The following is a 25,316-nucleotide window of genomic DNA, read 5'->3' on the forward strand; positions in this document are numbered from 1 at the left end:
GGGGGGGGGGGCACCGCCTCTCCGAGCATCTCCGGCGCTCCGGGGGCGGCACAGCCGCAGCCCCGACCGTGGGCCGCCCCCCGCGCTGACAGCGCCGCTAACAGCCCCGCCGATCCGGGGGGGTCCGGGGGTGCGGAGAGCGGGGCCCGACCGTCCTCCTCATCTGTGTTTTTCAGCTCCCGGGAGACTGAGGAATGCGATTCTGCCACCATGATGGAAGGTAGGGGGTGGGGGAGTGATGGGGGGCGGGTGAGGGAGGGGGCGTCGGGGTGGGAATCCTTCACCTTTTCATTTGAAATCATCATGATAAGATCGTGATTAAAATCCATTTCCCCCCCTGAGCTGAAGCGCTCTGCCGGGTGGAGCTGCCGCCGAACCTGCGGGGGTATCTGTGGGGCCGGGGTACCTCCCTGCATGGGGTCTGCACGGCCCCGGCCCCTCGGTGCGGGGTCGGGGAAAGGGGGGGTGGATGGGTCCGCGTGATTTATGGCCGTGCGCTGCTATGTGTGTGCATCCCTCCACCGGGAAGGGATGCGCCGAAAGGGACCATCACCGCCGGGTAGGGAGGTGCGGTGCTGGGGAGGGGGCACAGAGGAGATGGAAGGGGAGATGGGCTCCCGGTTGAGTGCTGTGTGTCTGTGTGGGGAACGGCCCCCGGGCACCGCTTGCACAGATTGTAACCCGTGTCATCCGCCTCGGCCATATGTAGAGCTCCTCCTTACGCCTTCTGCGGCGAGATGCCGTGGAGGAAGGGTTTTATCCGCTTAAAGCAGAACGGCTTTTGGCCTTCAAGGCCCCAGCACGCATTGTAGAGGTGTTCTGCTTTATTTGTGCCACCCCGGTGCAGGGTGCCCAGATCCAGCCTCGTGTGCAACCTCACAAATGGGGATCCGTGTGGCCATCACCCCGCAGTGCCGATGGAAGATGCCCACCTCCCGCTGGTCACATCCATGACCGAGGGCTGCGCGTGCTGCGTGATTCCTTGGGATGAGGGGAGCGGGCATCCCTGTCCTTCAAGGCCTTATTTATGCTCCACCGATGTTGGAGAGGGGATGGGTGAGAAAGGAAAGATTTGCTCTCAGGGCACAGCGCTGCGCTCCGTGCCGTGACTCACAGCACAGCCGGTGACACAGCTCGGCTGCGGGAGCCGCTCCTCGCGAGCGCTGCGTCTTCGGGGGAATTAACGGGTGGGAATTACAGCCGGGCTGCTGCCGCGCTGGGTGCGGCGGCTCCGTCTGCCTGCGGAGGGGGCTGGGCTGGGCTGAGCTCCCTTCTGGGCTCCTTTCTGGGTTCCTCGGTGGTTCTGCTGGCGGTGGGATGGTGGCTGGCAGAATCGTCTCGCGCGGTTTTTAGGAAAAGGCCGCAGAAAGTTTCCCCATTGCCGGCGACTCGTGCGTGGGAACCTGGGATGGAAGCGAGAAAATGGAGTGAGGAGAAATAATTAATGCTTCTGATTAATTTTTAAACAGTTGGAAACTGGCTTTATTTGTGGAAGAGTGGAACTTTCATGCCCAATGCCCCACTGGCACCTTGCACAGAGGCTTCCTTTTCATAGAACCCTTCAGGTTGGGAAAACCCTCTGAGACCATCAAGCCCAACCCGTCCCTGCTGTGCCCGTTGACCATGGCCCTAACATTTTGAATGCCCTCAACTTAGGACCAATTTCAAGCTCTCAAAGCCGTGTGAAGCACTTGTGTTTCCCCGCACTGACTGTGCCATAGGGTTTGAGTGGTGCTGAACTGGGGCACTGTGGGGCTGCTGGTGCCACAGAGCTGGATGGACTGGGGCTGTGTCCTCCCATGGGAGCAGGAGAATGTGGCCTCTTCGGGTGATGGGGACTTGTGCTGGGTTCAGGATGAAGATGGGATATCTTCTAGTTCTCTTTGTAGATGGGGGCAGAAGCCATAGAGAAGTGATGGGGGTGGAGGGGAATAAAACAACCTGGTGATGTTGTGAAGGTAAACATCCACGTGCAAGGGAACAAAGGGGTGTATTTATCTCTTTTTTTTTTAATCTGTTGCATCTTGGGTGCACATATGGCTCAACTGAGTTTTGAAATCACTGCTGCAATGTGGTGCTCGGTGCAAATGTGCAGTGTTGGAAGATCACCCAGCTGTGGCTGATGGATGATCCCATTGGGGTGGCACTGGGGTCAGCGGTTCCTCCCACCCTCCCTGAGGTCAGAGGTTGGCTGAGATGGCAGGAATTTCTGCTCTGCTTTCTCTGAGTGCTTTTGGGGCATCTGGACATGCTGGGGGCTTCCATGTGCGGCTGCTCACGTCCCATATGGCCATGCTTTGCATTGCCTCCTAGCAGTGCTTGTCTTAGCTGGGTAACACTGGGCCTGGGGGCAGCCAAGGGCACAGAGCAGAGGAAGCTTTTCCTTTGCCAAAGAGAGAACATTGGCTTTGTTATGTCTTAGGTGGTCTTGTTCTGATAAACAGTGCTTCTGGATGTCAGTGTGTTTGTGCAGCACGTGGGGCTCAGGGAGTTTCTGTATCGGCTGGGCTGATGATGGGCCTCGATGCCAAAAGATAGCAGAGCTCTGGGCACACCACCCAGTCCAGCCAAGCTGGTTTGGGATTTTCCAGCTGTTCCTAGGGCAGCACGTTTCTCAATAGGTCTTGCTAAAGGAGGGAGGGAGGGGATAAAGGGATCTAGCTTGAAAACAACAACAAAGCCCCACCCAAACTCTGGGAATTTGGGAAATGTGTTGGGTTAAGCCTGGTAGCACTCCCCAGTTCAAACCCACGCTGTGTGAAGGTGCAGAGGATGCCAGCTGAAATAGGAGCTGGGCAGCAAACGCAGCACCCTGACACCATGTGTCAGACTGCTGGGCCATGAGAAGTATTGAGATGTTTATGGACAGGGCTTTTTGGATGGGAAAGGAGAAAATGAAGGGCTAGAATGAGAACTAACGGCCTCGTGTGGCACCGGGGGGGAGTCAGCTTGGATATTAGGAGAATTTTCTTCTCCAAAGAGCACTCAGCACTGCACAGCTGCCAAGGGGGTGGGGGGTCACCACCGCTGGGGTGTTCAGAGCTGTGGGGATGTGGCACTGAGGGATGTGGGGCACAGGGGATGGGGTGAGAGTGGGCTTGGGGAGCTGAGAGTGCTTCTCCAACTGCAATGGTTCTATGGCTCATAGGTACGTGGGATGCAGATGTAAAAGTTTTTGTTTGGTGAGCCCAGTTTGGAGTGTGCCCAAACACAGCTTTTGGGGTCCCTGCTGCCCCATTCATCGGTGTTACGCACATTATAAGGGCTCTTTAGGGTGAAATCACATCTCCTTGAGTCTTTGCCACAGGGCCTCAGGCAGCTGAAGGTTGGATGAGTGGTTGCCCACAGCCATCCCTGCTGCACAGAGCTGCTCAGTGCCCAAATTTGCCCTTACTGTGTCTGTGGAGACCTTCAGGGAGAGCCCTTTGCCGTTGAGATGCTGGTGGTTGCTGGATGCTGACTCTCCCTTCCAGGCACACGTGTGGTGCTGTTCCCATTCTCCATGCTCACCCAACGCATCCTTTTCCATAAGATGGTATATTTGAGCTGTGTACATTCAGTGGGGATAAGGAGGTCCCTGGCTCCTGCCCTGCTCGTGTGCAACATAGCAGCGCAAAGCCTGGCCTGCTGCTCCTGAATGGCCTCAGCTATTCATTTTTAATTGAAGCTCGATTACAGGCTGATGTTCCTGAGGGTTTTTGGAGGTGTGTTGCTTTGTTGGCAGAGGAAGGCTGGCGGAATGGCTGCAGCTGCTGATGGTTGTGCTTTCAACCCCATGGAATGGCACTTCCGTCAACTTTTGGGTTGGATTTGGGTATTTTTTGGTTTCATGGATGCTAGGTTTGCATGAGGAGGTACTGAAGGAGCAGCCCAGCCCTCCCAGCACAGTGCAGGGTGCAGGGGTGGCCAGCACTGGGTTTGCCCATACAGCCCTTCCAGCAGTGCAGGTGATGCTGCCCACTACCAGTGCAAATGCAGATTGATGTGATATATGGATTGGAAAGCAGCAAGGTAGCAGCACTGGGAAAATCACCCAATGCAGCCGTATCAGGGATCTGCTCCTCACCATCCCAGCACCCCAACCTTGGCACACCCTTCTGAGGGCTTCAATTATGACTCTTTAAATCTTACCCAATGCTGAGTGCCAGCTGTGCTTTCATGTTCCCCACTCCCAAGCACCTCTGAAGCAGTGCTGTGCGGTTTGTGCAGCAAAGATGCTGGGGGTGACCGCAGCCAGACCCATCCCCGTGGAGGTGGGGGATTTTAATGGGTTTGTACCTGTTTGTTTGGGGGAAATTCTCTCCCCCCCGTGTTTTCTTTTTGTGTGTGTGTGCATATGTTTTGTTGTGGCTTTTCTTGAGAGCTATTGAGTGAGGGTGGGGAAAATAACCTCCCACCCTGTGCAGCTGCAGGGAGCTGAGCAGGCAGCTGAGGGCACGGGCTGTGCTGGAATGGCTGTGGGGGTTTGGTGGAGGTGGGGCTTCCAGCACAGGGTGCAGTGCTGGGGGGCACCTCCTGCCATGCTGCTGTGCTGTTCTGCAGAGCCACTTCTACAGAACCCGTCGGAGACATCGTTAGAGATGCACCCTGGTATTGGAGCTGATGAATTATGAATGGGTGCTGGGCTTTCGTGTGTGTGTGTGTGCAGTGTCAGTGGGCATTTGTCGCTCCGCACGTCCCTTGGAGTGCAGTCTCACCCCCCTCCTGCCACGCAGCCTCTCAGCTGGGTCTTACCGTGTATCCTGCCCTTGTTACTGATGCTGTAAGCTTACAAACAAGCTTGTCAGTACAATGCCAGCCTGGATGCTCTTTTGGCTTAACCAGAAGCTCCTCACAAGATATAAGAAATGAACACAGACACAGCTATGGCGAGGTGGTACCAAAGCATGCGCCAAGCCCTCCCCTCAACAGCTGGAAGCCCCTCCCCACGACCTGTGATGAAAGGATATGCATGCAGCTCTTCTTGTGGGCTGAAAGGCTGGGATTTTTTGTTTACTACTGCTGGGAGCAGCACTGAGATGCTTCTTCACATCCCTCAGTTTTCCAGGTAGGGAAATCCCATAATGGCACTGCCATGGGATGGATGGAAGATGGGCAAGGGAGGAATGTGCAGGGTTCCTTATTGTTGGGCTTTGGTATTTCTCACTTGCAATACTTCAAACCTATAGCCTACCTTTGGAAAATGCACATTCAGGATATGCAGTGGTCCCCACACAGGTGAGTTTTTCTGGAAGATGGTGACATTTGTAAATATGCCTGAGATGGGCTCATCTGGTGTGCTTCTCATGGGAGCATAGAATCATTCTGGTTGGAAAAGTCCCCTGAGATCCCCACTGCTCCCACTGAGCGCCTTTCGGTCCCTCTGAGCGTGCCCTTCCAGATGGGGAAGGAGGTTGGTTTTAGTATAGTTCCTTGGAGCTCTGCAGGGTGTTGCCCTCGTCTTGGCTCTAGTGCAGAAGAAACCAGTGTGATTTATGAGTGATGTTTGCCCAGGTCCTTCCACCTGGGGCCTGGAGCCCCCCTGGGCAGTGTGGCTGTGCTTTGGAAGCAGGTGCTGGGAGGCACTCAGTGCCTGGTGATGGGGCCTTTCCTCTTGAGTCAGGCCTCTTGGCTTTCTTGTTAGTTACAAATTCTTGTGGTTGATCTCCTCTCTGAAACCCAAGTATTTGATGGCAGACCATTCAAGAACAGGAAGGTTCTGGGAACTGGAAAGACAGCCCGTGTTGTGATTAATTTTGGGTGTGAATCTTCCCAATGTGGAGATGTGAATTTGAATGTATTTTGTGTAAGTTAACACTTCTGGATGACGATGTTGGCATGGAAGCAGGTGACACCTCTTCCCTGGCAACCCACCCAGACCTTGGTTGGAGAGCCCTTTCCTGACCACACGGGGGGACACTGTCCATGCTGTCCATGTGCCACGTGCCCTCCCGTAGCTGCTCAGTGCTTGGGTGGTGTCTGGGAAGGCCATCATCCCCTGTTCCTGACCAGCAAACAGAAAACCCTAAAAATAGGAGTCTGAGCATCACTCGGGAGGGAGCACCTGTGCTGGGCCATGACTTGCATAGCACAGCAACCTTTAGGAGATTATTTGGCACTTGTGTGCCAGCCGTGAATGAAAGCCACAGCTGTATCTGCACCTTGTGTCCTGGTGGCACTGTGGGGACACTTGTGTCCATGATTCGCTGTGAGCTGACCCTACGGACCTGATCTTGGAGTAAACAGGCAGCAAGCAATCAGTGTGGCTGCATTACTGAGCTTAGTGCACAGCATGTGGGTGATGACTTGCTTCCTTATGATCTTAAATACAAAATATATGTATAAATTTAAAAGATGCTTGGTGCAGGCATCCATACCCTGCTGTGCTCATTGCTCCTTTACAAGGAGCCAAGAGCTGCTTTAGGTTCCAGCGTTGTTTGGGTGCCCATTTAGATGTCATTGCACTGTGCACAACAAATGATGGCCTATGATTGCCTATGGGTGCATCCTGCAGTCTGTAGAAGGGTTTTCCAAGCTATCTTTGGAAAATGAAACTTTTTCTGATGGGCCTTGTTTTTGTGGGGAGAGTATGGAGCCTTGTCCTTGCCCTGCAAGAAATTCTTGGTCCCCAGATAGCTTTGGATCTGTCAGACCTTCTTGCTTGGAGCCTGGTGCAGGCACGTGTCAGTTCAGAGGCATTTTGTCTTCCCTCTGCTTCAGTTTTGCTGAGCAAATTGAGGGTTATTAATTCTGGAGCAAAGTAAATACTGTCACTTGGCTTGGAAACAGCAGCAGATTTCTCCATGTTTGGACCTAGGGAAGTAATTCAGCAGGAGCAGGTGTGCATGCAAAGGGAATGGGCATTGCCCACATCAGCTCCAGGGAAAATAAACAGCCCCCAAAAAACCCAGCAGCAAACCAACTGCAAAACAAACTGACCATCTCGTGTTTCATGGCGTTCAGAGCTGATGCTGTTTGTCCCTAAAATGGCAGAATTTCTCCTTTTCTCCTCCCCTTGCAGTTGCTTGGGGTCCTGAGGCTCCATGTGGTCATGAATGTGTTTATCCCAGTGCACAGACTGAGCAGCCCTAGTGGATCAAAGCATTTGAATAGCTTTATTTTAATGCTTCTGTCATCAAAAAAAAAAAAAGAGCATTTGGGGCAACAGTATTCCCATGGATGTTTTCTGTGTTGAAATGGATATTGCCTTTCTGAAGCTCTTCCTCCCAGCACCCCTCCCTGTTGGGGGATCAGGAGCATAGCTTTTGTCCCATCCATTGGCAGGAGGCTGCTGGCGCTGGCAGAATGGGACTCTTTCTTGTAGAGCTGTTAAGTCTTTGGTCTAGAAGATGTTTGCACAGCTCTTAAGATTAAGGTTTAAAGCCTCAGAGCATTAAATACCGAGTTGCATTTCTTAGATGCTGATTCATAGGTATTACGAGGAGGGGGGGAAGATGATAGTAAATGGAAGGTGACTAATGCCCTGCTGCAGGGAGCTGCACGTTTGGGATGAGATCCCCAGCATGATGCACCGCTTCTGCTGCGGTTGGTGGTGCTGTGGAAGCTCTCACCCTTCCTTAAACATCTTTCCTTCCCCTAACTGTAGTTACATTTCCAGCAGATGGTGGGTCTATTATGTAACTGAGCAGAAGGCTTTGTTACAGAATTTAGCCAAATTGGGCTTCTCTTCAGATAAGGCCGAACAGAGTCTCAGTTTGGTCATTCACTTCCCTCCCTGTTCTACTTTGGGTTTGGAAGCCAATGTTATTCTGGGAGCTGAGATCTTCCTGTGTTATTAATAACTTGCTTGGTGGGAAAGCTGGGAGGTGAGACGAGCCAAATGGGGGCTGTTGTGCAAAGGTGTGGGGTTTGTGCCTGGGGTTGGGCTGCTGCACTGCCTTCAGATGACCTCCTAGGGCTCCATCAGCAGCACCAAAGAGAGCTGCCAGAGTCTGATGGCGCTGCCCTGGCTTGGCCCTGTTGTTGGACAACCAAACATCTGGCTGTAGGGGATCAGGAGCCTTGAGGCTCCTCTTGCTTTGTGGTAATTCAAGACTGGTGTGCTGTGATGTGCTGCAGAAAGCCAGCACTGGGGGTGTTTGTTGCATCCATCCGGAGGAGTGAGATGCTCCTGGGAAAGCAGAAAATAACTTTGGTTGGAGGGCATGCACAAGCTTGAAGGCAGAGCAGAGGAGAGCAGCAGCCCAGCTTCGTGGTAGCTCCAAGCGGTTCATATGCTAAAATGCCTACCTAGGTGCATTCACTGCAAGGTGTTAGAGTGCTCTCAGGGACAGCTTTTCCTCCAAAAAAAAATGGCAGGGAAGGCCCACAGCTACTGTTAGAAGGGATGCTCGGCCAGTACCTGCAGCTTTGGTCGTTGAGAGCTGTGTGCCCCTGCCCCCAGTGGGCCAGTAACTATAAGCGCTGTGCTGAACCACTGCATCGGTGATTTGAGTAGGTTTTTGGGTTTTTTTCTTCATTTATTTACCCCAAGAAGGGTTTCCCCACTGCCTCAGGGAGTGTATCACTAAGACAGTAAGGTCACAAATACTTCTGTGAAATATGCAATTGAGCAAGTTGATGAGCATTCACTTAACGATAGCAAGGTGTAACCAGGAGCACACACTGCCTGCGCTGCCCTGCTGGGGAGTTCTTTTCACCTTGTTTATGACTTAGAGCTGGCAGCTGGGGAAGCAACCTCTTGGAGTTTAATTTGGAGTGTAACATGCATATTGCATTCTTATACTCCTCCCTGCAGGACTGAAAAAACGTACAAGGAAGGCCTTTGGTATACGCAAGAAAGAAAAGGACACTGATTCCACGTAAGTCAATGAGATCTAAAATACATTAATAAGTAATGATGGCAGGAAGGAGCTGGGTGTGTTGGGGACATCTGTCATCCTCAAGTCACGGCTCACAGCGATGGCTGCATCAGAGCCATTTCCTCCCATGCACACAGAGACCTGCAGCCATGTGTGCTCTGCAGAGCTGTGGAACATGCATGTGTTTGCTGTGCATGGTGACAGTGAGCAGTGATCAGAAGCCCAGTTCCCCTCTGGGAGCTGCAGCAGATTAAACTCTGCCCAAATACTGATGTGCACATCTGCTGGAATCTGTTCAGACACAAATCCCATTGAAACAGGAGGGTCTTTGGTGAGGAGTGGTGGCATGGAGATCAGCTTCACAGCTGGAGGGACTTTGGGTCCCTGGGCCACATCTGGAGGAGGTTGGGTCACAGCCAGCAGAGGAGAAGGCTGTAGCGAGGGAAGTGGGAGATGAACCCTGAGATGAGAGAGGAGCACACATGAGCGTTATGGGGAAGTTTGACAAAAAGGCATTAATCTCCATCAAATTAGCCCAACCCAGCAGCAGCTCCCTTCAGATTTTCTGTGGTGCCATGAGTCAGACATTAATTTGTGGAGAATCTCTGGCAACACATCAACAAGGGGCCAGCCTGGATCCAACAAACACATCCATCCCTTTGCTAAGCTGTCCCTTGCTGACACTCGGTCCAGTGTTGCCTTGTGAGGCTACTTGCTGTGCCCCAGGGCCAAAGCTCCCAGACATGGAGATGATGGGGGATTTTCAGCTCCACCTGCTTAAAAAACCCACCCAAAAAATGAAGCAGTGATACTTCTGGCAGGGAACAGTCTTGCTGCATGGAGTCTGGATTACTCATTTGCAACTTCTACCAACTTCTGCAGCACAGAAGCACTCGGTGTACTGATGTGTGTGCTGTCCAATGACACGAGAGCGCATTGTGCGGGGTTTCTGAGGAGCACACCAGCAATTTGTCTTTGCTGGCAATGCTGTAATGACAGCTCCAGTTGCTGCGGGAGCATTCAGAGCACCATTTCTGCATTTCCTCAAGTGGGGCTGTGCTGGAGCTAACCCAGGTGCCTTTTCTGTTCCTTGCAGGGGGTCACCGGACAGGGACGGCATCGTAAGTACCGCGCAGCGCTGCTCCGCATTAGCAGCTTCGTTGGCCATCATGGGAGCTTGTTTTGTGAACCACTTCTTTCTTAACATAGCAAATAAGTGTCCAAGTCCAGATGAAGCTGTTTAAATAATAATAATTTAGGACTCTGTACAAAATTGACGCGGTGAAAATAGGCAGCAGGTGCTGCATACCCCCTGTGGTGGCTCAGGTGCCTGGAGATTCCAGCTCCTGCTGAGCACAATCGGCTCAGGGCAGATTTTCTGTGGTTGGGGTTAAGGGCAAATCGCCACACACCTGTTTCTTACATCAGTTTGTTTTCTATATTAAACTGAAATGAAGACGATAGCTGTTCTCAAGATGCTGCTGCTTTTCTTGGTTAGGGATAGGAACGCCCCTGCTAGAACCAGGCAGTGGAAGGAGCCACTTTAGCTGCTTGATTTCCAATTTACAGTTAAGTATGTTGGGCTCAGACTGGGACTGTGTGGATTCAGGCATTAGAGGCTTAAAATAAGCCCTAGGGAGACATTCAGCAGGAGAGCAGCACTGCATGCCCAGCCCAGTGCCAGGGACACATGGCATCGCTGTGCAGCGTGGCATCATGCAGACATCAGGGTGCCACATTGCTCCTTTAGAGACGTGCCATCTTGTTTCCTGCATCTGACCCAAGATCCTTGGCTTTGGACTCGCCCACGTTCCTCTGCCATTTGTTACTGGCTGTTAATTAGTGATTAAGAAGCCTGCAGCTCAGGTAGTGCTTTAATCAAGGCTTTGTTCAGCAGTTAAACAAAATCCCAGAAAACGCGATGAAATAGAGTTTTGTGACGTGCAGAAATCTGTAGTGAATAAAGCTGCTGCATTGAGCAATGCCAAATGTAGTTTTGGACAGTGAAAACCCAGCTGACAGCTCCTTGGGCATGGCTGATGGTAGCACTGTGTTCAGATGGGGCTGGAGGCAAGATGTCTGAGCTGGAAACCTAAACACCACTTCCAACCCTTGCCAGCAGCTGATGCTTTCTCCATAAGATGTGTATTTTGGGTTTTGCAGGCAGTTTGCTTTCCTGCATGGTTTCCAGTGCTTCAGTAAGCTGGAGGAAGCAGGAAAGCAGTTTCTTTACTTTTTTTTTTTTTTTTTTTTTGACATGTAATGAGAGCACTGAGTATTTTGAAACAGGCATTGGAGGATGAAGAGATTTCAGTTTTCATCGTATAGCATGTTCTTGCAGAAAGCCATATTGTGGTAGGGATGATAGCCCTGGGGCCAACCTCACTGCTGAATACAGCCCTTCTGGGGAGTCATCCCCTCCTTACAGACCCCACAGTGTTTGCTGATTCCTTTCATTTGTTCTTCTGTTTAAAACCAGCCAACTGCCCAACACGTTAACCCTCTTTCTGCCCAACCCCAATCCATTCCAGCCTCTCAGCCCTCATCTCAATGAGCCACCTTGCCATAGCAAATGTGAGGGCACACGGGAGCAAGGAAAAAATAACTCAGTAAGGAAATGCTTGGTTACAGCTACAAATGAGAACTGAATGTAGTTCTTGTTTAGAGATCCAGACTGCAGGAAAATGTGGGTTAGGTTGAGTCAGACCAATACCTGGGCCACAGAATTGCTGGATCATGTCAGTGCCACCGCTGTTGGGATGCATTGCTGCTGGCAGTCACCTCTGTGTAACAGCAATTTGGTGATGACCCCAAGCTCAGAAGTGAAGGACAATGTTGTACTTGACTGTATTCTGGCTTTACTCTCCATCAGACACCCAGGACTTGGTACATGCTGTTGATCACCCTGAGCCTCACCAGCCCTGGGCAAGGCCCGTTTATAGAAAAACTCTACAGTGGTGTTTGGTCATCATTTTGATGCTTGACTCCAAGTCTCTGTGGCCATTATGGGAGCATGGGGCTGGTGCAGCTGTGATTCTGGTGAGCAATGGGTGTCTGGGGATCAGCTTGCGTCCTGGCCCCCAGAATGGCAGTGGCCTGGCTGCCTGTGATGGAGAACAACAAACCCAACCTGGGTAGAAGCACAGAGCCATCTGCCAGTGCTCCCTGCCCTTGAGAAACGCCATCTTTCAGGGAACTTAAACCCAAGGGTTGGTTTAAAGAGAGCCCGTGAACCTTTGCTCAGCTTATGTGGTAGAGTCTCACTACACAGATTCACAAACACCTGCATATATGCAATGTTCTCCTATTTTTTTTCCTTCATTTTAAGTGTTGAAATCTTGTTTTCCCATGTGTTACAGAAGAAAACGAATGGGGCCCCAAATGGATTTTATGCAGAGATCGACTGGGACAGATATGTAAGTGTCTGAGGGCTCTGCCCCTGCCCTGGGCAGTGCTCCTTTGTGAGCCATGTCCCCCAGCTGCACTCTCAGCTTCAAAGCTGAGGAATACTGAATAAAAATAATGACTTCAGAGACATTATTACAGGTGTGCAAGGAAATTAATCCTTCTCCGATGTGTATTCTGGATCTCTTTTAAAGGAAAGGGTACCAAAGGACATGGTTTAGTGGGTGTGGGGGGACTAGATGATCGTAGTGTACCTTCCCAAACTTCATGATTTTATGTGGCATCAATAAATTGAGAACTGATCCAGAAGGCAGGCTTATAAAATGGTCCAGAAACCAGGTGACCAAGTGAAGGACCATTCTGCACTCTGTAGGTGAGGAAAGCACTGCCCAATGCCTCAAGGACATTGAGGACAACCAAAGACAAACGTGGCTTGCAATTGGGTGTTGCAGAAACAAATTTAGTATTGTGACAGCAACAACAAAAACAGCAGCAGTGTTGATCCTTCGTGTTTTGTGCCCCATGCAGAATTCCCCAGAGCTTGATGAGGAGGGCTACAGCATCCGACCCGAGGAGCCAGGCTATATCCTTTGTTGTGGACTTGGCCTCTTGGCTTACGACCTGCAAGATGAGCTTGGGTTCACAGAAAGGCCACTGGCTTTTATGTGTTGTTTTGTTTTTGTTTTTTTTCCCCCTTTTATTCTCCTTTGAGCTGTTACTCTGCAGCCCAAACCAGCTCCCAGAGAGTGTTATCTATGGCAGTGGAACAGGAGGCAGAGGTTTAATTGCCTCTGATCCATGCTATGGCTTGAGCGGGAGCACAGTACTGGGCACTGGCTTTCCTGTGCAATCTGATGCACTCTACTTGGGTTGTGATCTACAGGTCTATAATGCATCCCCATAAAGGGTGAGGAAACAAGGGTGCAGCCTGTGGATACTGCATGCGTGCCAAGCTTGTGGCTAATAGCGTCCTGCTCACAGCTGTAGAAGGGCAAGTGAACAACAGGGTTCCACCTTCTGCTGATGGAAGACTTTGTCCCCATCAGAGCTGAGGGAGGATGGCTGTGCATCAACGCAGACCTTGCTGGGCTGCAGCAGAGCAGTCTTCTTACCCACTTCCATGGGTAGTGCTGTAGGGCTTGTCCCTGTAGCTGCTCATGCCATTCAGGTCAAGGGTGAGTGCTTCAGAAATGCTTAATTCCCATTTATCAGCGAGATGCAAGTTTTTGACCCATTGCTGAGCTGGTGGGCGCTCCTGATCCCCAAGCAAGCTTCCTTAGCTGCTCTGCACCCACCAAAGGGAAGCACTTCTACTCCTCCAGTGAGTCTGAGGAGGAGGAGGAGGCCCACAAGAAGTACAATATCAAGATCAAACCACTGCAGGCTAAGGATATCCTGAAGAGCGCAGCTACGGTGGATGAGCTGAAGGCATCTGTAGGCAACATTGCACTTTCTCCATCCCCTGTGGTGAGTTATCTCTGTCTCCAGCTCTTTTGTTTGCTTTCTTTGGCCTGGGGAGTCCCTTCCCTTGGGTATGAGTGGGGAACCTTGGCTCTGGGTCCTCACCAACTGGATCCATAGAAAGCAGCCATGGGGTTTCGTCACAGTTCTTGAGCTGGGGAACATCTGTGGGTTCTCCGTAGTGCTGCTGCAGGATGCTTCTTCCCAGGGCTGTCTGAAGGGAGCAGCCATGTCTGCTCCCTGGTATGAATGCTGCTACCCACTGGTTTTCCTAAGGCTTGTTGAGTTTGTTATCACATCCCAGTCTGTTCTGCTGGGAACAGATCTGCGAGTTTTGCTTTTTCTATGGGCTTTGGAGTGGGCTACAGAGTCTCTGCAGCTGAAGCTGCTCAGAGTTGATCCTCAGCCCTTATCTGAAGTGTGAATCAACCTCAAATAGATGCCAAGGTGAAATAAAATCCCCATTTTTATTTCTCTTTCCCAAATTATTGCAACGTCACTAAGCTTACAGAAAGGCTCTGGGAGAAGCTGATGCCTTCTGTTCATAGATGCAAACCTTTTAGTTCTGTGTTAGCCCCTGACAGAAAATATCTTATTTTCTCTTTTTATTTTTTATTTTTTTATCTTTCTGCATTCTTTTAGAGGAAAAGTCCGGTAAGAAATATATATATACATTTTTTGCTTACAAACTTTTAATACAGTCTTGACTTGTGTTCTCTGCTTTCCTGGCACCTGTTCTGCATGTCTCTGGAACTAGAATGTAAAGACAAATAACGAATCTGACAGTTCTGGAAGGCGTGATGTTCCTTGCTATCTTTCACCCTTGGGTTTAACTTGGTGGGTGGAGCAGGGAGTCCAGAGAGGCAGTTGTACCCCATCCCTGCAGACACCCAAGGTCAGAGATGGGACTCTAAGCACATATGAAGCTGTGGGTGTCCCTGTCCATTGTGGGGAGTGGGACCAGATGGCCTTCAAAGGTCTCCGGCTCGAACAGTTATGTGATTCTATGGATAAGAGCCTGGCTGTGTTTCCTGGAGATGTGTGCAGTCCTTGTGCACCATGGTAAGGCTGTGGCTGGTGTTGGATGAGATGTGCAAGGGTGCAACTTTCCCTGAGCAAGTTTTACACTCATCCTTGTGCACCAGCATGTAGTGTTAGGCAGGAAAGTGCATCTGTGTTTTGTGACCACAATGCTACTGCGTGCAGCTGTGGTGTTGTCCTCATAAGGACTTGGTGTGAGGCCATTCTGAGCCCAAAATGGGCAAATTTCCTCTGTCCGGGGGTGCTGGACTCCACTTGTGCTCCACTGCAGGAACTGACCCAGGGCACCAGGATCTAAGGGGTTTAGATGCCAAAATATTCATACCTGAGAGCATCAGAAGGGCAGGTGTGGGATGTGCTGTGTGCCTGGCTTCTGGGGTCTGTGCCTACCAGCACTGCAGCACAGAGTAACCCCAAAACACCCTGAGGGCAGCTCTGCATGCACCACCCTCGTTGCAGTCAGAGATGGCCGTGCATCAGCATGGAGCTGCTTGAAAAAGTGGGGGAAGAGCATCCCAAGGGTCGCAAGCCTGAGTTCCCAAGTAGGGATGCTCCCTGTCCCTGGGATGCCAGTTCAGGCACGGTGCCACACTGGTGCTGACGCATCCCTCTCTGACCAGGTGTCTGTTCTCTCTCCCTTCTCGCTGACCGCAGCGGCGCAGCCCGGTAAGCTCCTTCCTTGCACCCTTCCTTGCTGCCTTTGGCCATGCGTTTGTGCAAGCAGTGATGTTGCAATGCTCTGGAGGGGGACGTGAGGGGGCTTTTACTGCATGTTGTGTGGCGAGAGCGGGGCTTTAGGTTGCTGACCATGCATTATTTGGCATAGATCAGTCCCCAGCCCATCAGAGGTGAGGATTTTGTTTTCATGCTGCCTCCAATGGGTGCCCATCGGGTTGGAGTGACAGCTGTCAGCCATGTGCCAAGGCAGCTGTGAACCCGGAGCTGCCAGGTGATGGGTTTATGGGGCACAAAGTCTTCTTGCTAGGCTCTGTCTGCTCCCTGCCTGCTGGGAGCAAACCCGATTTCCTAGCACATACGTGCGGGTGGGCATCTCTCAGCCACGCACAGTAACTCAGCCAATTTCTGCCCTGTGTGCTGTGCTGCTGCTGTGGGTGCTGATCGCGACGTGCCTGTGTCCCTGCACACCCCGCTGACCTCCTGTGTTTGTAATTCCAGGGGATGATTAAGAGGAATTTATCCAGTAAGTATGTCCTAATTAATTAGTGCAGACAGCTTGGCGGTGGCGGCCTTTAAAATTAATTTAATAAAGGGAAGGGGGGGAGGGGGACGGCAGGTTTGCTGTGGCAGAAATGATGGCACCCAAGTGTCCCCTTAAGGAAGGCCATATGGACATCCCTGGGGTGCCCTGTAGCAGAAGCACAGCCATCTACTGTAGAGACAAGAGCCGAATTAAGCCTAGGCTTTTCTCTGCCTGCACCTCTATAGTGGGCTTAGGATGGGATGTGGGGGGCGGTGCGGGGTTGGGGGCACAGCTCTAACTTTGCTCTGTCTGACCTTGCACAGGTGAGGAGATTGCACGGCCCCGGCGCTCCACACCCACGCCGGAGCCCAGCAGGTCAGTCTGGGGGGTACATGTGAATACACACCATACATCTGCAAAAGCTCACTTGTGCATCAGCCAGCACAAAGGCCTCAGAGCTCCGTGGAGTCCATCAGTAGGGCTCTCCACTATGGCTACCATTAGGTTGTCATCCAGATGTGACTTGAAGCACCTTAGCACACAATTACGTGCATGCCGAGAGTCTAAACTACACCAGCTCCCTGCAAGTACAGGTTTGTGCTCAAGCACAGCTTCTCACAGCACATTGTGAATGTTGTGTGCCTCTGTCCCACAGCAGGAAGCCCCTGGAGGACCCAGCCACACTGGCACCGCTCTTTGGGCCCCCGCTGGAGTCAGCATTTGAGGAGCAGAAGCTGGACGGTGTGTTGGGGTCTGCACCCATCCCTCATAAAGAACAGCTCTGCTTAAATCTTGGAGCAAAGCTGTCCCTACGTGTGGCTCTGCACGTATAGCCTAAGAAAAACAGTGTGAGATGCTTAAATGTGATATAGAGGAGTTGCTGGGTTTTTGTTCCCCATCTGTGTAAATGCAGTTGGGTTTATTTGTTTAATACCTGGGTTATTTTCTGCGTATCCTCAAATTCCAGAGGATTTCAGTAATTAATTCAATGTTTCACTTAATGCAATAAGCCTCCAAAGACACAAATTGGCATTGTTTTATTTGTCAAGCATCGTGAGTGTCAAATTAATTGCACGTCCTGTTTAAAAAGCAGGCAGCCCTGTAGTTATCTAACATTACAGGGGAAATAAATGCCTTTAATTAGTGAGGGGTTGCCATCAGTGTTTAGTTTCCTCTCCTTGCAAGCTTTAGATGAGCACACCTTAACTGCTCCTTCTGCTATTTGCAGGAAAAAACCTTTATCATCTCCATTGCACTTGTATTTATTTGCTTTCTTTTCCCAGCTCCTCTGGACCAGCCTGAGATCTGGGGCTCCTTCCAGCCCAACAGCACTGAGTCCCCAAAGCTGCAGAGACCTTTTCCAATTGGAAGTAAGTTGGCAAAAAAACAAACACGTGTATACATACATGAACCCAAACCTGTTGTTGCTGCTGGCTCTAGATAGTGTTGGGAGAACAGCCCAGTGCTGTGCAGAGGGAGCAGTAGGAAAGCAGTGCAAACCATTCATGGAGATCATTTTCTCCCACCTTCCTTGATTGCCCTGCATTCAGCTGGGCATAGAGCTGGTCCCCATAGCACACTGAGCCAAGGGAGGGTCAGGTTGGATACTGGGAGAAATCTCTTCTCCCAGAGAGCGCTCAGCACTGCACAGCTGCCCGGAGGTTGGGGATCCCCATCCCTCGGGGGTGTTCCAGAGCTGTGGGAATGTGGCACTGAGGGATGTGGGCATAGAAGGGTGGGCCGGGGAGCTTAGAGGTCTTTTCCAACCCAAATCATTCTATGCTCTCCTCTCTTTCCCTCCCAGCTCCGCCACCACTGCCTCCCAAGAACGTCCCGGCCACGCCGCCCCGCACTGCATCACCCCTGACAGTGGCACCAGGTAAAGGCCAGGCGCACAGCTCCTCGCACGTGACGTAGTGCGGCCGGATCCGGACCCGCGGGGTTGGCTCCCCCAGGGCGTCCCATGCAACGGCTGCGTTTCAGATGTGAATTTGGTCCCTGTGTGTCCTGTGTTGCGTCCGTGTTTTTTCAGCAGATGTCGCGTTCAGGGCGATGCTGCAAAGACGTTGCTGGTCCTGAGCTGGTGTTGCTCTGGCTCGGTTGCTGCTCTCTTCTCTCCGTGCTGCTGGTGTCAGTCACTTCTGGGAGCAAAATATAAAGCCAGCCTTAAATCCTGCTCTGCACTGGCAATAAATAGCTCTGCTGCCTCTCTCCCACTCTGCTTCTGGGCCTACAGAACAGTGGGCTTGGGCTGCTCCTGCCCGCTGTGCCCTCCCAGGTTGTGAGCAGGGAGAGGCATGTATGCTGCACCGTGAGTGAAGGAAAGCTGAGTGAGGCATTGGCATGCAGCTGGAGTAAATCCAGTGCTTTATAAGCATGCAATAGATGGTGCTGCTTATAGGAAGAGATTGCAGTTCCTGCTCCTCCAGGCTGTGCTGTGGGAGGTCAGACATACTCCTGCACAGCATGTGTGCAAAATGCAGCCTCACTCCATGTCCCTGAGCTGCAAACAGTGAGCAAAGCAGCAAACTGAGCTGGGACAGGAGTGTGGGCATTGCGCTGTGCTGGGGTGTGTGATGGAGCCTTGTAGCCAGGTATTGTCAGTCATTAACAGCAATGTGTGGTGGTGGTGGCAGCTCAGAGAGCAAGCAGAGAGCCGCCAGAGCTTCATCTGCTGCCGGCTGCAGCTGAAATACATACACCCTGTGTGCTGTCCTGTACTGCATGCTCTTCGCCAGTGGGAGCGTCAAACCAGCATGTGTAAATGTATATATTTATATTTATGTGTGTATAAATATATATATGAGAGGAGTGTGTAAGAGAGCTTCAGTTTGCTGTGCTTACTGTGCGAGTCTAATAGCTAACTAATAATTCCTGGTGATGATAATGACGCTATTTAGCCGTGACATAATGAAGGCTGTGTGCCAGCTGTAAATGGCGCGTGGAAAGGAGCACCTTGTATGAGGCAACCCGTGGGGCTGGGCAGCTGCATGCTCTCCTGTGCAGTGTATGTATTTCAACCAAGTGTGCTTTGGGAATGATGTCCCCCAGCAGCCGGTGAGCCACGTGCTTGGCAACGTGCTTTGAGCATCCCTCTAGAAAGCAGCTGGCGCCGAGCCCCACGCCACTGCAGCCCTCTTAATGCTAAGCTTAAACCCACTGCTTTGACCGCAGGAGGTGACCAGCCAGCCACGGAGGCCAAAAGTGACAAACCACCATCAATCAATGACTTGGACAGCATTTTTGGCCCCGTGCTATCCCCCAAGTCTGTGGCTGCTCACACGGAAAACAAGTGGGTCAATTTTTCCGATCCATCCCCGGAAAACACGACGGCAGTGCCGAGGCCCCGGGAGCCAGCAGCATCCCCCCCGGTGGCAATGGGCAGCCCGGGGGCTGAGCCGCCCCGTGCCCTGCCCTCCCCGCTGCGCCTGGACGAGCTGCAGAAGAAGGCTTTGGAGCAGCCCTACGCAAAAGAGGAGAACATGGAGCCAGCGGTCGCCTCACCCAAGGAATTTGGGCCGGGACAAAGAGCCACCCCACCGCCCCCTCCGCCGCCCACCTACCGTACAGTCGTGTCATCCCCCGGGCCGGGTGCCAGCAGCGGAGCAGGAAGCCCCAGCGGTACGTCCTGCTGCCCCGCTCTGCTTCCCCTGCCCTCGGCCTCCGTGTCGTCCTCATCCCTGCTCCCCGCTGTGTCTGGTGTCAGATGGGTCTGAAAGCCTTCCCTAAGCCTTCCTTCCCAAAGCTGAGGTGTTCCATCAACCCTTCCCACCTCTGCTTTGTGTGTACACCCAGCGTCACAGGGAAGAGGGGGGCTATGTTTGCAGCTGTGTCATCTGTAGGCTTCAGAGTGAACAGAGGCACAAATACTTCAGGTAAACCATCACCTTGGCGAATAATCATGCAGCTTTTTCAGTCTGCTTGTCTCGCACCATTGCCATGGGGCTGTTGGGACCTCAGTAGGTGAGTGGGTGAATGCAGTCTCTGTCTGCCCTGCCCTGGTTTTGGCAGCAGGCAGCCACAGCTGGGTTTTGAGAAATGGTTTTCAGAATGTGTGTTTCAGAGGGACAAAACCCGATAGCTTTGCCCGATGTGTGCTGCCTGCCTGGCTTCACCTGCTCAATTATAAATGTGTGTCTACTGGGGCAAGCAAGCTCTGAGAGGTCAGTTTACACCAGATCTCTGAGCTTGAAAAGCTGCAGCCTTCTTGTGTTGTGTCAGGGCAGAAGCAGGGCCCTGCACCGGGACTTGTGCCACTCATAAAAGCCATATAATATCCTGAGTTGGAAGAAACCCATAAGAATCACTGAGCCCAACTCCTGGAACATCCTCACCAGCTGCCATCCTGCATGGAGACCTAATCCAGGATCGACCTGTGTCCCACTGCCGTTACCAGCTTTACATCAAGAGCAATGGGTTGGAATTGGTCCCAATCACTTTAACGACACCTTGGATGGGGTGGGAGAGCGGGTAGGACCCCCCTGCTCCGTGTGTGGTTGGAGGAGCTTTGGTGTCCGTGGTGCTTTGCTTTTCTTGTGAGCGCGGCTTGGCTCTGCGGCAGTGCTGTGACTTTGTTGTGCTGCTCTCATGAGGTTCTGGGGGTTGGTGGGGTGGGATGGGGACTCTGGGGGTTGCAGCCCGTATCCCAGTGCACCACTCAGGGCTGGAGCGTCTCCAGGAGGTCACCGTGGGACCGTTGAGTTTCTTCATTAATTACTTCCTGCCACCATGATGGCTGAGCTGCACTGACTGAGCTGAGGATGGGGGTGTGATGGTGGGGCAGGTGGTGAAATTCCTCTTGGTGTGAGCTGCCTGCAGTCAGGCTCCCTGTTCAGAGCATTCTCATCTCTTACTTGTTACCTTCTGTCTACTTTCTGCGTGCTTTGCAGACTGCTGGCTGTTATTCCTAACCAGTCCAAGGTGGGAAAGCAAGCTGTAAACATGCCAAATGTTGAAACATGCACACAAAAATAGTACAAACCTTTATACAGCCGCACCTAGTGGCAGTTGGATGTTGCTCCATCTCCCTTCCTGCTCCTCTGTTCTCTCTCATTGTGAGGTCTGGGTTGCTGTACCCAACTCTGCTCCACCGTTGGGGTGCTGGGGACCCTGAAATGTTCTTGCCTTGGTGTCCCATGGGGGTCTGGTTCCACCATGGCTGGGGAGGGAATCAGAGTGTGAGCAGGTTCCTGCGGGGTCACGGTGAACTGCTGATGGTTCTTGCTGCAGAGCGACCTTACAAGGGGAGGAACGAACGTCTGTGAGTTAAATCTGGCACCTGGAAGGCCTTTGGCCAACTGGTGGGACACTGCTTCTGGATCAAATGCATGTGTGGATCCATCACATGACATTGAGTGCTGCTGGATTACCTTTGCATAATTCTGGTTTGGCTTTGAAAGTGACACGGGGGGGGGGGGGAATCAACCTTTGGCACCCAAATTAAGCTTCTAAATAAGAAGAGCTTAATTTTCAGATGCTGGGGTGAGTCGCTGGGGCTTATGCTCTTTAAACAAACCTACATCTCATCTTAGCACTCATTACATGGGTCCAAGCTCCGTAGGCTTTGCTTCGATGTTTTCTTACTGTGAGCTCACATTCAAAAAGCTCAGTGAGCTGTTTTCTTTCTAAGTGGGGAAATACAAATCTAAAAGCATTATCTTACTGTCTGCTCAAGCAGAAAGTGCTGCTCCAAACCAGAGTGTGCTCCTGCAGTCTGTGGTGCTGGTAACCAACACTGGGTAGGTGGGTGCTGGGATATTGGGGCAGCATCGCCATGCTGCAGGTCCACTTCTGTTGGCCAGCAGTGGTCTGTGATCATTGCACAGTGCTGATATCAACAAACTTACCTTGGGAGGAAGGTTATCCATGGAACAAAGAGATCCACTGGGTTTTCTCTTAAGCATCTCTTAAAATTTCTGTCTGGAGGCAAAAAAAGTCAGCATGGCCACAGCTGCCAATGACCAGAGTGACCATGAAAGCCTCACCATCTTCTTCATGGAAGCTCTCCCAGAGAGCTGGGCTGTTGGCAGTGCTCCCAGCAGATCTGCTTTTCCGCCCTTCCCACCCTTGTTCTTTTTCACTGGGACAAAGCCACATCCCTGCCTTGGCCTCTTCTCTTCCCATGGCTGGGACTGACCCCACGATGGCCCCATGCACTGCCCTGGGAGCTGCAGAAGCCTGATGAGAGCTGTACCAAGACAAATGGAGGAGGGACATTCAGGAAGAAGAGTCCAAACCTCTTCTCTTGCCGACAGAAGCCATCAGGATGGAGGGGAAGAAGTGCCCTTTCCCTACAGCTCTTGGCACAACAAAAGCTGTTGCAGGTGGAGATTTCATTCCCAGTTCATCGTTTTCTCCTGCTTGGGTAAAGGTGCCAGACTCTGGGTACTGGGGTCACCCCCACAAGTACTGCAGCAATCACGGTCTGCTCAGCTGTGCAAAGCTGCTGCTCTGGAGCAACCATCACAGGAGAATTGATGCGGGAACATCCTGTCTCCTCCCCATCAGCTCCTGGGAGCAGTGTCTGTGTGCTGATGTGCTGCTGATGCTCCATCTCTATTGCAGGCTCCTCGTCCCCAGCTCGCCCTGGCACACCACTGGCCGCCTGCAGCACCCCACCACCCCCACCACCACGGCCCCCATCCCGACCCAAGCTGCCCCCTGGCAAGCCCTCCGTCGCAGACCTGGTAGGTGCAGCATGCTTGCATTTGCAGGGGCTGCTTGCAGTTTTTGTTGCTATTTATGCACAGAAGTAAATCATGTGGGAGAACAGCAGTGAGCTGCATCCCTGGGGGGTGCAGGAGTTGGGGTCTGCCTGGGGTTAGCGGGTATAGAGAGGGTGGAATGTTATCCCTGTGCCAAAAGGGATATGGTGCCCGGTATGAAACCTGGGCCACTGGGATGTGAAGCAGCACAGGAAGTGGGGATGGGAGCATCAAGGCAATGCCTGCTGATACTGCTTGCACTAAATGCAACCCTCCCCACGGGGGCCCCAGGCTGTCAGCGGGAGGGGGTGCACCACGGTGGCATCTTCAGCAATAGCTTCTGTTTGTTTAATACAAATGTTCTGTGTGTATTTTCTTTAACCTTGTGTTATTTTGTGTTTTTCTCCAGTCCAGGCCTTTTAGCCCTCCTATTCACTCATCCAGTCCTCCTCCGATAGCACCTTTAGCCCGTGCTGAAAGTACTTCTTCCATATCTTCCACCAATTCCCTGAGCGCAGCCACCACTCCCACAGTTGGTAAAAATCCTACGGCACTGCTTTTCTTTCACCTTTCCTTCCTCCAAACGGCCTTGAGAGAGCGCCCAGCCCCTTTTGGTTTGCTAGCTCGGTCTTTGGGTTCAAGCTCATTCATTGTAATCAGGTTTTCACATGCAAAAAGGGACAGGAGCTGGGTGTGGAGGGTCCTCAAGGTGTTGTTGTCATGGAGGCTTTCTCCAGCAGTTATAGAAAGTACGTGTTTGGGGGAGGTAGAGGTTATCACTAAGTGCAAAGCAACACGGAACATGCTTGTGGTTTATAAGGTTGGTCAAAAGCAGCTTTTTGTTGGGGATGCTCATACCCTGGAAGGGAGGGGGGCTGGAAGCCAGATTCTGGGATCCAGGAAGCAACAACTGCTCCATCTCTTCAAATGTCTGAAATATGCATTTCCCCTTAAAGTGGGAGTGGGAAATGGGGTCTTGGCAAAGGCTCTTCGAATCCCTTTGCTTCACACATCTTCAATCATAACAAGGTGCTGCTTCTGGAGGAAGCATCCTCAGAAACACGTTTCTTGCTCAACCCATGGGGTGGCATGGGGCACCTGCAGATACTTCATGTCTGGCTGCCAGCTCTGAGGTCTGTGCTCTGGGGGTGCTGCCTCCCCCTGTGCCTCTGTCCCTGTCACCTTGCCTGCACCCTCGCTTCCTGCAGTTCCATTTCGACCAGGATCACACCCTTCTCCCTTTTCTTTCCATGGCTTTTCCTGTTGGTTGTCCTGTTCTGATGATGTGCCGGTGCACTCAGCGGGAATGTCCCATGACACTGCTGTGCCACAGGCTGGCAGCAGCTGGGACCCTTGCCACAGGAGCAGGAGAACATTGCTAGAGAAAGAAGTGTCTGGAAAAGCAACACACATTTGTTTGTGTCTGTGTGCTTGGCAATGGTGTGAGGCATTCCATGGGATCTCCCAATATGAGGACACTGGGAATGGCAGCACTGCCTCCCGCCCACATCTCCATCCCACTGGGGCTTCACCCTGGAGGTGTCATGGGTGTATCTCTTCAGCTTCAGCACAGCATGCTGCTGCAAACTCATGGAGGCTTTGATGGAAGACAACTGAGTAAGGAGCTGGTGGAGACCAGCAGGAGAGTTGGTATGAAGTTTAGGCTGTGCTCATTGCCAGCAGCCCTGCCCTTGTGTGGAGTTCCCCCTGGGATGAGCTTGAAGTATCTCCTCTAAGTGCTCATTTTTACATATACATATTTCCCTTTCCCATATAATTTAATGAATGAAGCTTCTTCATGATGTTTTGCAGTGACTCAGTCTTTGCTCGCTGTATCCATCCCAGCCCCAAGCCCCGGGCAGGGGTAGGCATCACCACGATGCTCCCCTTGCCCCAAGGGCTGCAGCCCCTCATCAGAGCAGACAGTGCTCTCACTGTAGGGTCTGATGATGCCCTGGGGATGTTCACCTCCACCACGATGCCCCCAGAGCAGCAAAGTCCATCAGAGCTCATCCAAGGGTGCTGGGAGTGGTGGTTTTCTTGCGTGTCCCTCATGCTGTGCTGGTGTGCTTCCATCCTGGTTGCATGTGCGGTCACTTAATGCGAAGAAAGAAGCTGTTGTGTTTGTGCCAGTGAGCGTGCAATTATTTTTCTCGTTAAAATTCTTCTCCTTCTGTTTTTGTTGATAGATCGTGCTGCTTGATTTCACTTGGGACTTGTTTTCTCGTTGTTTTTCTTTATTACTCTCTTCTTTGCGTTTCTCCCATTCATGTTGTCGGAAGAGGATGCCCTATGACAAAGTGCCCACGTCTGCACTTTGGGGAAATGTGGCCTGAAAGTGGCCCTGGTGACAAAAAGCACCGAGGGGTGACATGCCATCACCTCACACGTTCCAAAGGAAAGGGTTTGTTGAGCAGCTCAGGATGCCGTTCTCCCCCAAACCCATCAATTTAGCAGCATTGGTTTCAGGCGCTGCTTCTTCTGCAGCAGTTTTGGGGTGGTGTGAGTGCAGCTGACTGGTGACAGTTCCAGTCGGGCGTCTGCTGCACCGTGTGTGTGTGTCCACGTGGAGTTGTGTGCCCTGAGATTCACATCGCCGTGCTGCAGTCCGGCCACACGCACTGCCCTGGTCATGCCCATCATGATCCCCATGGGATGCGGTGTCGGCACGGTCTAAGGCACCCAGTCCTCTCCATCCATAGG

The 25,316-nt window shown here is 52.0% G+C and overlaps 1 protein-coding gene across 1 annotated transcript in view; it reads left to right on the forward strand.

The window, feature by feature from the left end:
* The window catches only part of SGIP1 (SH3GL interacting endocytic adaptor 1), a 33,368-nt gene that overhangs the window by 1,834 nt on the left and 6,218 nt on the right, over window positions 1-25,316 (forward strand). The window contains exons 2-18 of the mRNA XM_042873491.1: window positions 177-220; window positions 8,738-8,801; window positions 9,898-9,922; window positions 11,333-11,410; window positions 12,161-12,217; window positions 12,735-12,789; window positions 13,498-13,673; window positions 14,310-14,321; window positions 15,363-15,374; window positions 15,885-15,909; window positions 16,233-16,284; window positions 16,565-16,650; window positions 17,193-17,279; window positions 17,714-17,788; window positions 19,084-19,530; window positions 22,474-22,595; window positions 23,023-23,149. Of these exons, the coding sequence (XP_042729425.1) occupies window positions 211-220; window positions 8,738-8,801; window positions 9,898-9,922; window positions 11,333-11,410; window positions 12,161-12,217; window positions 12,735-12,789; window positions 13,498-13,673; window positions 14,310-14,321; window positions 15,363-15,374; window positions 15,885-15,909; window positions 16,233-16,284; window positions 16,565-16,650; window positions 17,193-17,279; window positions 17,714-17,788; window positions 19,084-19,530; window positions 22,474-22,595; window positions 23,023-23,149 (1,510 nt within the window). The 5' untranslated portion in view covers window positions 177-210. The remainder of the gene's footprint in view (window positions 1-176; window positions 221-8,737; window positions 8,802-9,897; window positions 9,923-11,332; window positions 11,411-12,160; window positions 12,218-12,734; window positions 12,790-13,497; window positions 13,674-14,309; window positions 14,322-15,362; window positions 15,375-15,884; window positions 15,910-16,232; window positions 16,285-16,564; window positions 16,651-17,192; window positions 17,280-17,713; window positions 17,789-19,083; window positions 19,531-22,473; window positions 22,596-23,022; window positions 23,150-25,316) is intronic.

Source organism: Lagopus leucura, unplaced genomic scaffold (genome assembly GCF_019238085.1).
Source record: "Lagopus leucura isolate 7727_CA_CO unplaced genomic scaffold, USGS_WTPT01 Super-Scaffold_100009, whole genome shotgun sequence".
Taxonomy (NCBI): domain Eukaryota; kingdom Metazoa; phylum Chordata; class Aves; order Galliformes; family Phasianidae; genus Lagopus; species Lagopus leucura.